The sequence below is a fragment of the Aspergillus mulundensis genome, assembly GCF_003369625.1.
Source record: "Aspergillus mulundensis strain DSM 5745 chromosome Unknown scaffold_15, whole genome shotgun sequence".
Classification (NCBI taxonomy): Eukaryota; Fungi; Ascomycota; class Eurotiomycetes; order Eurotiales; family Aspergillaceae; genus Aspergillus; species Aspergillus mulundensis.
Window position 1 is genome coordinate 604,046 of NW_020797903.1, and position 12,812 is coordinate 616,857.

Below are 12,812 nucleotides of genomic sequence, written 5' to 3' on the forward strand. Positions count from 1 at the left end.
AGAATCGGTCGGGAAGGATGTAACCGCCATAGTTGGTTATATCATGGGTTCTGAGGCTGTTGGTTAGTGATGATGTGATGCAGCAGTTCACCTTGAATTGAAGACCTGGCTGACAGAGTCGGGAGTCCGCGGCGAGACCCAACTAGGGCGTTGTCGCGGCAACGGTGACGAAAGTGGTTTAGCGGGTTTGGCTCGGTCCTTTGTTCGTTTCCCCGACTTTGTCGCCTCGGCCTTCAGGCATCTACAAATTATCCGCGGCGCATCGGAACTTGGTCTTCAACTCGACCTGGCTTGGTCTCAGACTCAATCTCACTACAAGCATATCGTCACAACCATGGCCTCACACAGCATGAATACTACACGCCTCCTCCTCCGACTCCGACCGAACACACCCTCAAATCCCACATCCACCCTCCTCCCACGATCACCACAACTCCCCCTCCCCCGAGCAAGGACAGCCGCATACAGCACACGCCTAACAACCGAACACCTGCCGAGAATCGCACAGCCGTCTCTGTGGAACTCGTTGATCCCAAAGTCCTTCCGGAACCGCACCGCATCATCACCAGCCTCCTCCGAAACCTCAAAAGAATGGAACCCGGCCTCATTCTACATCATAATCTTCATCCTGATCGGGTCGCAAGCAATTCGGATGATCATGCTCAGAAACGATTATAACGCCTATACGCGAAGTACGGATGCGAAGATCAGACTGCTGAAGGAGGTTATTGGGAAGGTGCAGAGGGGTGAGGATGTCGATGTTGAGAAACTGCTTGGCACCGGGGATCAGAGCGTTGAGAGGGAGTGGGATGAAGGTCTGTTTCCTCTAGTTCCTCTCTCATGTCTCTTGAAGAGCGATTGCTAATTTGATTTCGTTTCCAGTGCTCAGAGAAATTGAGCGCGAAGACTCGCTCTGGCACCAGAAGCAGAAGCGTGCTGCGGAGGAGCAGACGAAGGCAGAAGCAGAAGCAGCGGCTCAGGAACAGACAAATCAGGATCCAGTGGCACCCGCGGTAGACGAGACAGACCAGTCGACGGCGAAAGACAACGCGACGAAACGGAAAGTCAGCTTCTTCTAAGATATCCCGGGCAGTTCTCACAGTCATCCATCGCGATTGACAGGAAACGGGGCACCCCTGCATTCGGATCGCAATGGCCGTTGGAGGGTTCAGCTGGACAGTCACCTCTACCACTACTATACGCCTCAATATATCCAGCTCGATGCTCCACCTAAGGGATACACTGCTCGATATGAGTCCAGTCTATCCTTTCCTCCACCCGGAGCTCCGAAACTCCGATCTCGAGCTCGAAGTGCGCAAGGACCTGGATCTCAACGTACAAGCAGTGGCAGCTTTGTATATACACGACCTGAGACATGTCCATGTACTTGTACGTGCATACCCTACTTAAGCATACTTGTACATTATATCTATATATATCTAGTTCAAGCAATATGCATCACTTTAGCTTGTTATAGTTTAATATATACATCTTAACTAAATAATACTGCTTATACTTGAGTAACAAAAAGTACAATACTCAGAATACACCAAAACAAAACAAAAGACACAATCTACCTCAACTCATAATTGGCAAAATAATATCAAACAAAATGGTATGATACTATGGCAAAGGTATGGTAGTCGGCTGTAAATGACAACCCCTCCCCAATCCAATCCAATCTATCTAGATAGATACATAGCTTTTGGTACATGGTGTAGTGGGTAGTGCATGTATGTAAAGTATGCGAAGATGCAAGAAGCAGAACCAAGTCCAATGTGGACTGTTCCAAATCAACCCGACAGAGACGAAAAGATCCCCAGAAAAAAAGAAAATGAGACGGAAATAGAAAGTAAAGCGCAGCGCTAGTAAATCAACATCACTCAACATCACAGAGATCATTCTTATCTATGCAATCCAATCCAATCAATCAAATGCCAATGCCAATGCCGTGCAGTCGAATCTATTGGCTCGCAGAGGGCTTCATGAACTTCGGCCACCGCTCGGCATCCGGAATAGAGCCCCGGCCGATGTTCTCATCCAGATCCAGGATGAGCTTGAGCGCGTTCCTAGACCTCAGATAAGGCAGAGGCTCCTTGGCAACAGGCACGCCAACACCAGGCTCAACCTGGCCCGTTGGCGAGACCTCGTGGTCAGTCCCAGGCATGGGCAGCCACTTCTGCAGAACCTCGTACGCAGCAAGTGTGAAACCGAACTGCGGGGAAGAACGGAGAATACGCGCGGGTCCACCCTTGAAGAACGCCTTGAAGCCCTCGTCGCGGAAGATTGTTACGGCGGCGTGGCGGAGACCGGCGTATGCCTTCTCGCCCTTGCGGGCCTCAACCTGGAGACGGGTCTTGATGACGTCGCAGGGGGTCGTCAGGTACGCGGCGGGCATACCGGCGATGGCACCGGCGGTCAGGAGCTGCAGGACGCCGAGCTTGTGGGTGCGGGTTTCGCCGAAGAAGTCGGTTTTCAGGTGCGAGTAGGTGGGGAAGTAGATGGCGGAGAATGGGACGTCGCGGAGGAGACAGGCGCTGGCGCCCTTGTAGAGGCCGACGAGACCGAGGTTCTTGACAATCCAGAGGGCGGAGCGACGGGGGGCGGCTTCGACGCCGACGTTCTTGGCGATTTCGCCCTGCACCTGCAGGCGGATCTTGACGATCTCAAGTGGGTTGGTGAATACCTAGTAAGTACAATTAGAACGCGTTTAATGATTTTCTTAGGACCGGGTGTACGTACGACTTGGCAAGCACCGGCCGTACCACCAGCAAGAACCTCCTGCCAGGTCTTGATCTTGCCGTTCTGCTTGCCGGTGAAGTATCCGCGGACGAGGTCGTTAACGGTAAGCTTGATCGCCTTCTCCGGAGCAACACCGATCAGCTGGGGGATAACGCCGGAGTAGAGACCGGTGAAACCCTCGTTGCGGATAACCTTGCGCGCGCAGTCGATCGAGTTGTTGTACAGTCTCTCACCGACACGGTTGGACCGCTGGTTCTGCATGCGCGTCTTGACAAGATCAATGGGGTAAACCATGAACGCGCCAAACGCACCCGCCAAACTTCCCAGAGCGAAGTGGTGGACAGATTCGAGAACACCATGGAGAACAGACTTTCCCGCATCGGCAGCCTTGTGCGCAGCACCTGACGCAGTCGAGATAGCCTGCTCCGCAGCAGCAACAGGAATGCGCCACGAGGCATCAATGACCTTTGAGAAATCCTTCTGCGAAAGCCGACCAGACGGCGCATCAAGACCCGCAAAGTGGAAGAGGATATCCGCCTCCATCGGCGTAAACAGCGAGAAGCGCGTCACCCGCGCCGCGGCATTCAGGAAATCCGAGCGCGTAATCTTCCCATCGTCGCTCTTATCCGTCGCCTCGCGGATGATCAAATCAATCATGTCCATCTCCCGCATGACATTCTGGAACGCACGCACGGTAGCGTACGAGATCTTCGTGCCGGCGGAGATGTTGCACAGGCTCGGGAGGTGCTCCAGGACATAGTCCGACAGCTTGTGCTTCGAGGTCTCGAGGATGATACGCTGGAAATCCTCCGGCGCGATGTACCCGTCGCCGTCCTTGTCGAACACGTGGAAGGCCTGTCGGATGCGCTCGCCCTGCAGGCCTCGCAGCATCTGCGCGAACTGCGGGTAGGTCATGTCATGCCGGGTCTTCTTCTTGCCTGTGTACAGGGCCGCCCACTCGCTGTTCCAGTCAAAAGGTATGCTCTCCTTGCTCTTGTTCTCGTTGTACAGCTTCTGGAAGGTCTCCCACTTGACCGTGCCTGTCCCGTCGGTGTCGAAGAGCCGGAAGGCAATCTCGTACTCGGCGTCCGGTTTCGCAAGCAGGTTCTCGAAGGTAGCCCATTCGTGGATGTTGATTCGGCCGGACCGGCGGCTATCTGCGACTCTGAAGAGGATTCCGTAGTGTTCTCGCTTGATTTTGTGCTGGGGTCCATTGTCAATTGGGGTCGGTCAATGTATGACACATCGGGATGGAAACTCACGTAGTCTTCGTGCTTTGGGGCAATCGCGTCGACAAAGTCCGCCTCGGTCATGTACAGCTCACCAGTAGCCTCATCCTTGCGGGCGTGCTTCAGGAAATCGGCCTTGACCTGCTTGGAGAGAGTGTGCTCGTCGACGGTGGTGCCGACCAAGGACTCTTTGACAGCTTCCTTGACGCTCGTCATGGCCATAACGCAAGCAGAAAGAAAAGTCTATCCTCTATAGCAGAGAACCAGTCTAGAAACCAAAAGGAAAATAAGAAATAAACGCAAAGACCGACGCAGCGAAAGAGGAACACAAACGGGGCGCCCGACAGAGGGAAGGGGTTGGGAGAGTCGAGAGGGTGCGTGAGTGAGGGTGTGGAGAAGCCAGAAATATTACGGATTAGCAGTATGGGGGAGACTGAGAGATCAGCAAGACAACCATGTCCATCTCATCTCCGAAATGAATCTCTCTTCTAAATTTTCCATCAGGTGATAACAATGATCTAATAATAATCAAACATCTACGGGGCGAACGTGGCCAATGCTTTGCTTTTTCCTTTGAGTTTCGATCATTGTCTGTTAAGAATCTGAATAAGATTTTTTTTGTTATTTGCCCCTTGTCACAAGTAACAATTCCAGGCAATCGGATAATAGCGCCAGACCCAGGGATCCCGGCAGCCATGAGTAACAGTTCGCTGCACACAAACAACCTGGGACAGGCTGGGACCAGACCAGACCAAACCAGACCAAACCACTGGAGGCCCGGCATCGGCTTCGATGCGAGTCCAACTCCAAGTCACGGGCTCACCGCCCCTCGATATTACCCGAGTCATGGCCATACATAATATACATAACATACATAAATAGCTCGGACTTGACGCCGATAGCACAGCGTTATCATGCTCATTGGAAGACAAAACTTCGATAATTCAATATTGCTATGTAGCAGTCAATAGTCAATGCACACTGGCTCATCGGTCTGTGCTCTTGCCAGCAGGACTCGTCATCCGCTATATAAACCTAGTACTCCGTAAATCACCGACCAAATACAAAATACACTCGTAATACGTATATGTAAGTTCTCCGCACCGCTCGGCAAACTCCGGAACCTCGTGAGGGGGATGAGGAGAAGGAGTCGCTCTGTCCCAAGTCTCTCACCGAGCCGAAGGCCAAGTAGTCTAGCAGTCCGCTAAGGTAGGGCTGGACATGGGGTGATGTGCTCGGATCGGACCTGAAGTGCTAATTTTTACCTAGCTTGGTATGACTACGCCAACCTTCTCCAATCCTACTACTGTTGCGACATCACGCGGCCTTATTATGAGGACATTCGTGAACCAGCGATTCTATATCATCTAGACTAACCTTGATGCTAAAATTGATTGACAGATGCCGGCAGTGTCAAGGATGACTGTATATTGATACGAATATATATACAACCTAGGGCTTCTCCAACCGCAGCAGACGAAAAAGCACCCTTTCCACCGGCAAAAGATTCAGCATGACATAGTTGAACCGGTACGCGGTCAGGACCACGCACGCCCCAACAACGGCATCGAGCATGAAATGGTTCGCCGTCGCGACGATTGTGAATGCCATCAGCATCGGCCACACCGGCGCGATGGCCCGGAGGTACCAGTGCGGGCTGAACTTGATCAGACACAGGGCGATGAACATCGAGTTGCCAAAATGCAGCGACGGCATGGCAGCGATCGCGAGCTGGAACTTGTTTTGCGTCCACGCAGAGCCACCATGGTTACTGTGCAGCACGTCGATGAACCCGTATTCTTCTGGAAGGAGACGAGGAGGAGTGCATCGCCATAGGGTGATGATCGCAAAGGCGATGACGTTCTCAAAGGCGAGCGTCCGGCGGATCGCTCGGAAGGTTTCGCGCTTCAGGCAGGTATAGGCATACGAGAAGAAGATCACGCCGATGACGATGTGCGAGTAGTACACCCGGGCCAGGATGGGCATGAGCCAGTGCGCCTGGTTGAGGACCCATCGCTGGATAGCCAGCTCGGCGTCGATGTGGAGGGCGTGTTCTAGTGTGAGGATCTGAAGAGCATGTCGTTCGGCCCTGGCAAAGATGGCATCGTGACCGCTGATAGCTCGCGCCGAGATCGCGCGTAGGCCTTGGTAGATCTGAACTTGTTAAGAATACAGCCTACCAGCAGCCATCAAGCATCACGCACCCAGTATATAAGCAGCCAGTACCATATCTCTATCAAGAAGGGGAACCGCGCGAGGACCCGCGACTGGATCGTGCGGCCTTTGTCCACAGACCGGAAATAGCCATCCTCATCGGTATCTTTCGCAACGACGGGTTCCGGAAGCAAGGGCGACTCGACGTCGGGGGTATCTGAAGGACTTTCAGTTCGACGACGGCGACGGTTGACTAGGGTGCTAGCAGTGAATATAGCAGCGATGGCTGGTAAAGATACACACAAAGTCAGCATCTGCTAAGAGTGTAAGACAGGGATCGGGATAGCACGGCAACAAACCTCCAGGTTCAAGGAAGTTTTTGAAAGCACCCATGGTGTAGCCTAGAGATACCCGCGAAAGAATAAAAGGAAAGATGGGATGGCCGTCCACGGTGCTGGAATAGGAAAGAAGAAGAGTGCCCGTGGACGATGCAGGTCAAGGAGCAGAGGGCAGAGGCGGATGGCACGGAGTACATAAGACGAGCTGGAGGAAAACAAAGGGCGCAGCTGCCGTCATCATGTTGCATGGGACTCCTTAGAGTTTCTCTGTGCCTGTGGCCCTGTGCTTGTGCGCCCCGGGCTTTTCTTTCGCGTGTCGGTTTATACGACGCTTTTCGCAGATGACTAGGAAGTATATTCCTGACTGTCTCCTACATTCCTAACTCTTCAGCTTCATCTTCTGCATACTGCCAGGTCATACGACCAGTTGCCAGTTCATCGTCAGCCCTGCAGATCGTCGGTCAGGCTCCCACATCCGAGCTCTCCGGACCCCTCGTCATCAGTCGCACACGAGCTCAGCCTCCCCGAAATCCAGCACAGGCGATTGGCTGCAAATTTGCGAGAGCGGGTTGGGCTTGGAGGGTCCGAGAAAGCAATTATGTTTCCAGGCGGAAAGCAAGGAGCTTGGTCTCAAGTTCCAAGGTTGACGTGAAGGTTCCTTGATCTCTTCCCCGGCGTAGATCGGATGGCAAGCCTTACTGGAGGCCGCTACTCCAGTTCCAGTAAGAGAGCATGCGGCCGACTCCACTACTTAATATATTCTTAAGCACTGGCCAAGCACGCGAAGGACTTGACGGAACTCCTCAATTCTACCTCACTCGTTTACTACATACATTCCTCTTTTCTTTTCTGTTTTCTGTTGTTTCTCGTGCTCGCGCTGGAGAAAGTACTCTGCACATCAACGCCAATACATGCAAATGCCTCACAAACTATATACCTTTTATCCGAATCCCGTGTATTCGTGGATCATGGCGGTCCGTGCGTTAGAGGTACGAGAGGGAGTAAGACAGGTGGGCCGCCGACAGAGAGAGAAGGGAGGGAGAGGGATTCATCAGTCATCAAACCAAACCGAGGGGATATCTAATAGAATGGAAGTGGGGAAATAAACCAAGGGAAATGGGAACAAATCGGAAAAATGGTCAGGGAAAACGGTTATGTATAGATGACGAGAATGTTCATGCGCTGAATCGTTGGATGAATTGCTGCAGGTTTACACGTTAGCAATTTCCTCCACTTGAAACAGGAAAGCGAACATACCGGGAAGAACTGCCGGAAACCCTTCAGGTCCAGCCGGCTCAGTGTCCCCACGTACTCTTCCACGAGATCTGCCCCCATGCCCATACCAGGCAGTTCGCGGTCCCGGAGGTACTCGAGGTACTCCATGCCCGTCTTGCTGTATATGATCCGTTGCAGACCTCCCGCCTCAGCGAGGACCTGCTTCGCCTGAGCGTCCTTCGAGTTGAAGGACGGGGTGGCCGGGAGGGCCCAGCATAGCGGAGAGAAGCGCGTAATCATGAACTGCCCAAAGCCTGGAAGCGCAACTTGTGTAGCGCCAGCTCCGTTCGGGGCTGCGGGTGCGATATCCGGGCCACCCCAAGCGCTACCCATCCTGGACAGAACGCTGAAAGCCATCTTCGCGGTTGTAAAGTCTTCGGCGTCTTTGGCAAAATGCTCGATGGTCGTAATGACGGTGTCGAACATGGGTTGGTTTCCTAATAAGTTTCAGTTGGTAAGAACAAAATAGGTTAGGTCAGGATAGTACTCACGCTCGCTGATGATGACAGCCCCCAAATCATTGTTCAACACGGCCAGCAAGAAGTTAAGATACTCCCGCTTCAACTCCGCCAAGTGAATCTCGTCATCAGTGCCCGAGGGCGCTTCCGCGATTCCGCTAAACACCCGTTGCAGGAATGGCATCAACAGAGCATCAAGGATGTTGTAGATTTCGCCCTTGAATCCGAAAATGACCTGGTCAAGCAGACGCAAGAACAGCGCCATCTCGTCCCGGGATGACGTTTGAGTCAGAAGACCATCGATCCAACGAGGAAGCTGGGGAAGAATACGAGATCCGAGAACCCCGATTAGTCGCGAGAACGCAAATCGAGAAGCGGTTCGAATATCAAAGGACGCCTTTAGCGACTCCAAAGCAACAAGGGTGGCTTCCGACACCTGGCTGAATGCCTCTGACACCTCGGGCGCGGGGAGCTGGGCGGTAGGCGAGGAAGTCCCGGGCTGCCAGTCTGAGAAGCCTCTTGCAAGTGTTCCAAGCGCCATGATATCGTGGTGTATTTGAAGCACGGCACGGGCATCTCCCGACTTGGCTGGGCCCAGATTCTTCTCCATGTCAACAAACACAGGAGACAGCACGGACTGCGCATAGAGAACCTGCTTGTCCGCGGGGATTGTGGGAACCGAACAGATACTGCCAACGGCTTCAAATAGATAGAGTTGGCTATTGAAAACAGCATCAGCAGACCCTTCGTGATCCTCCGATGACATCTCATCTCCGTCGGAATTCTCGGAGGGCAATTCCGCCTGGATAACCAACAAATCACTCAGTGTCTCCACGACCGTCTGGGCGACATTGTCGACGTAGGCTCGGAGCTGCTTCACCAGGCGCTGGAACAAGTACCACGCTCGGGTCTTGACCTTCTTCATTGGGTGATGGGCAAGCTGAAGGAAACTCTCCAGGACGCCAGGAATCAAGTGGCTATGAGCGTGGAAAAAGGAAGTGTAGCGGACACAAATCTCCATGTACTGCAGTTGCGTCGCTGGGTGGGTAAAGGATCGGATATCGGATTCGACCATGCGCAGCATCATCTCGATCAGCCGTTCCGCAGATGGGCTGCTAGGCTGTCCCTTGTTGTAGAGACTTCCAGTCTTGGTGGCAGCATCTCCAAACAGAAACATCTCGTGCAGGGCAAGATCCAGGTCCCTCCAGTCCAGTTGGGCACCTGATTGGCGCATGTTCTCGAATGTGGTCGCCACAACCTCCGAAACAGCTTCCATGTAAAGTCTCTCATCGACAGTGGCAACAATCTGCTGCAGGGTTCCGAGTCGCTTGCGGAGCTCCTGGAATTCAGCCTCGTCGGTCTGGTCGTCGTCGTCGCCCCAAGAGGCGGTCTCGTCGTATCGCATTTTCTGGATGATCGCCTTGAGGATTGGAAGAAGGATGGACGAGTGCTGAGAAGCGACGGACGGATTGGCCTTGGCAATCTTCCGCAGGTACGAAAGCAGGTCGCTCACGCAGGGAATGACAGTGGAGCAAACTTCGTCGTACTCATCGGAGAAATAGCGTAGGATGTGCGGAAGGAACACCTGCAACAGACCATTGGCTTTCTCCTTGCACTGGGCGGACACAGTATCCTGCTCCAAAGCACGCACGATATCAGTCACCGTGGTGTTGACCAGCTTCGCAACCGTTTCGGCAAGATCGGTATCGTATTTGGACGTAAATCGGTTGGCGAAAAGCGGGGGGCTAGAGGAGATCTGGCCCACCACATTATCGAGGTTCAAGAAGGCAATCATATCGATCTTGTCTTCGGCCTTCATCTTCTTGCCAATAATCTCCGTAAAGACATCAACAGCCGCATCCCGCACTTTGTCCTCTCCCTCGCGGAGCTCCGCCTTCTGCGCACGGCCCAGCTGCTGGAAGAGCAAATCGAGCATCGTCTGGTTCACCACCAACCCGATGTCAATCCAGCTCACCCAGCTTCCAACGGCCTTCAGACACATCTCGACAATAAGATCATTGCCGTCCATCCACTGCGACAGAATTTCTTGCCACGAACTAGCGATCTTCTGCATGTCCCTCACACGGATCAAATCCTTCAGCGCATTTGCCCGGTCCTGTTCCGCACGAGATCGAGAAACCAACACATCACCAATCTCATCATGGATGGAGTTGATAACACGGAGGTAGAAGACGATACCGAGCGGGTTGTCCCTTGTAGTGCTGGAGGGCGACTTGTGCGTAAGGCTCAGGATGTCGTCAAAAAAAGACTCCCAGCCATTTCCGTAGAGCGCGGAGAAGAGGAATGTGACGGTCTGGGCGATCTTGTTCTGGATGTTGGGCGGGTCGGGGTTCGCGCCCTCACGGCCGTACACCTGACGCAGGTATCCGAGCAAGCCGTCCCGGACAAACCCAAGCGACTGCAGGTCAATTAGGCCAGCCTGGGCGGCACTGTTGACAACCTCTAACGACACATGGCGGACAATATGGGACTGGGGCGGGTCCTTAGTGAAGAGGGAGAGGCAGACCTGCCAGCCTGAAGGATCGGAGCGGAGTTGGTTGAGGTAGTCAAAGGCTTGGGCTTTGAGGGTGGTGTCGGAGGTAGGGTTCCCGGCGATTTCTATGGCGTTTGCTACCTAGCAGATTAGACATCAGTTAGGATTGCCGGTGTTTCATTCTTGAGGTTGCAAAACATGACATGCGTCATGGCCGAGGAGGGGCACACGAGGGGACGGCGGGGTTGGAATCTTGAAGGATTTGCTTTTCTTCGCTTCAATGTCCCCAGAATAAAGTGCCTAATCCCTCATGACGCAAGAAATAGCTCTGCAGGTATCCTTACCTGCTCTTCCATGGTCGAAGCGGCCGGGCTGCCTTCAGAGTCTTTGCGGGACTCCGAAAGCGAAAAATATCACGAGGGGTGGAAAAAGTGACTGTAGTCAAGCGTAGATTTGGAGAGATTCGAGATGGCGGCAGATAGTCATATCATTAGAAGAAATAAAATGGTCTATCGAATCATGACTTGATTGTTTGCCTTGGGGAGCAATACAGGACAGTGGACTGAAGATTGGTGAAGTGAGAGTCAACTTGGAAGTTGGGCGGTGGTTTCGGCACCTTTGCTTTGACCAACAGGGCAGTGTTCAGCAGAGAAGCAGGCAATTCTCTTTCTAGACAGAGCTCGCTGTCTGGTATAGGCGGATAAATTTGAGACAGTACTTGATTTATTAAACTCCTTGCAGCTCATGCTGCATTCTAGATTTTCCCCTCAAATTTTGTGACTTTGTGTGTTGACCATTGAGTCCGACCGAAACGGCAAAACGTGGCCTTGGCTTTCAGGCACCAGATGAAGTATAAACAAAGACCTGCCTGACAAAGAACACAGAATTCAATCACCATGACACATGATGCCAACAAGATTACGCTCTCCGTTTCCACCTCCAGCTGACCCCAAGCTCGCCTCGATCCGTACCCACAAACAAGCTAACGTCGCTGCCATCAGCAACACCCCCACCACTATGCTGGCCCGCTCATAAATAAACGATGAAGTAAGAGCATGCTTTGGGAGCAGCATCCCCGTCAATGGCGTCCAGATTAATGCACCCTGCCACGGATGAGGTACAGCGCACCGTTCACACTTGTAAAGTGCTGCACTCCAAAGAGCTCAATAAGGGAAGCCGGAAAGAGCGAGATGTATGCGCTGGCAAAGGCGCCATAGAGGATTGTAAAGACGATGAAGAGGCCATCAGCACTGGATTTGGGGACGTCGGCATGGGGGGCGTGGAGCATAGACGGGGTCCAGAAGGCGAAGACGGCGATAGCCTTAACTCGTTACCAGCGCATTGATGCGGCCGTACCGGTCAGCGGCGTAGCGGATTGCAATTCGTGAGACAAAGTTTGAGGCGCTATTGAGCGTGATGAAGTTCGCTGCCGTGTTGGCACTGTACCCCAACGTACTCGCATACGCGGCAAAGAAAAATAGCGGCGTGGGATAGCCAGCAGACTGCAAGAAACAACCTAAACATTGCGCGAGGAATCGTTTTGAGCGTGCGGCGCGGTAGTTGACCATGGGCGCTTTGATCCAGCCGCTTCTTCGTCGGAAGCCTTGCGTCTGGAGCCGAACTTGCTCGTGGAACTTTGGCTCACAGGTACTGCGTACCCGGCGATAGAGACGAGCGTGGGCACATAAGCCAGACAAGTCCTAATCCCTAGGATGACTCCCTGCGCCAGGGCAAAGTGCCATAAAGCTTTGCCAAAGCCCGACAGGATGTATGCGATGACAAACACCCAGCCTCCGGTGATAACGACAGCCTGGGGCAAGTAGATCTTTGACCAGTGCATAGCGAACGGCCCGCCCGTTGACATTAGGGCAATAGCTAGGATATCGACTAGGTTAATGAGGGCAGTAGAGCTTCCAGTGAACGGGGTGCCTTTAGCTTCGGTCCACTGTTTGTATAGGGACCGGTAGACGCCATAGGAGACGATAAAGGCGCAGGTTGTGAGCATCACCGAGAAGCCGGCGAATACAACTAGGGCATACTTCCTAGGCTGTTTATCAGTTGGTTTGTCCATCTGAAGTGCGGAGTAACTGACAAGATAAAAGCAAAAGGGAAGAAAACGTAG

At 53.0% G+C, this 12,812-nt stretch overlaps 5 protein-coding genes across 5 annotated transcripts; 1 reads left to right on the forward strand and 4 right to left on the reverse strand.

Annotated features, from left to right (window-relative positions):
• Nucleotides 1-43: 43 nt before the first annotated feature.
• DSM5745_10512 (DUF5321 domain-containing protein) lies at nucleotides 44-1,079 on the forward strand (the record flags this gene model as incomplete). The annotated part of the gene is made up of 3 exons (XM_026752528.1): nucleotides 44-62; nucleotides 117-815; nucleotides 883-1,079. 3 exons carry the CDS (start codon nucleotides 44-46, stop codon nucleotides 1,077-1,079), a joined length of 915 nt encoding a protein of 304 aa, XP_026598971.1.
• Nucleotides 1,080-1,963: 884 nt separating this feature from the next.
• Nucleotides 1,964-4,193, reverse strand: DSM5745_10513 (citrin; the record flags this gene model as incomplete). Its single annotated transcript, XM_026752529.1, has 3 exons — nucleotides 1,964-2,686; nucleotides 2,743-3,945; nucleotides 4,005-4,193. The coding sequence occupies 3 exons, from the start codon at nucleotides 4,191-4,193 to the stop codon at nucleotides 1,964-1,966; spliced, it is 2,115 nt and encodes a 704-aa protein (XP_026598972.1).
• A 1,230-nt stretch (nucleotides 4,194-5,423) lies between these two features.
• DSM5745_10514 (phosphatase PAP2 family protein) lies at nucleotides 5,424-6,518 on the reverse strand (the record flags this gene model as incomplete). Its single annotated transcript, XM_026752530.1, has 3 exons — nucleotides 5,424-6,125; nucleotides 6,176-6,411; nucleotides 6,485-6,518. The coding sequence occupies 3 exons, from the start codon at nucleotides 6,516-6,518 to the stop codon at nucleotides 5,424-5,426; spliced, it is 972 nt and encodes a 323-aa protein (XP_026598973.1).
• Nucleotides 6,519-7,638: 1,120 nt separating this feature from the next.
• On the reverse strand, nucleotides 7,639-11,046 carry DSM5745_10515 (Ran GTPase-binding protein LOS1; the record flags this gene model as incomplete). The annotated part of the gene is made up of 4 exons (XM_026752531.1): nucleotides 7,639-7,665; nucleotides 7,721-8,175; nucleotides 8,230-10,831; nucleotides 11,035-11,046. 4 exons carry the CDS (start codon nucleotides 11,044-11,046, stop codon nucleotides 7,639-7,641), a joined length of 3,096 nt encoding a protein of 1,031 aa, XP_026598974.1.
• A 1,160-nt stretch (nucleotides 11,047-12,206) lies between these two features.
• DSM5745_10516 (uncharacterized protein) lies at nucleotides 12,207-12,761 on the reverse strand (the record flags this gene model as incomplete). The annotated part of the gene is made up of 1 exon (XM_026752532.1): nucleotides 12,207-12,761. The coding sequence occupies one exon, from the start codon at nucleotides 12,759-12,761 to the stop codon at nucleotides 12,207-12,209; it is 555 nt and encodes a 184-aa protein (XP_026598975.1).
• Between the last annotated feature and the right edge of the window lie 51 nt (nucleotides 12,762-12,812).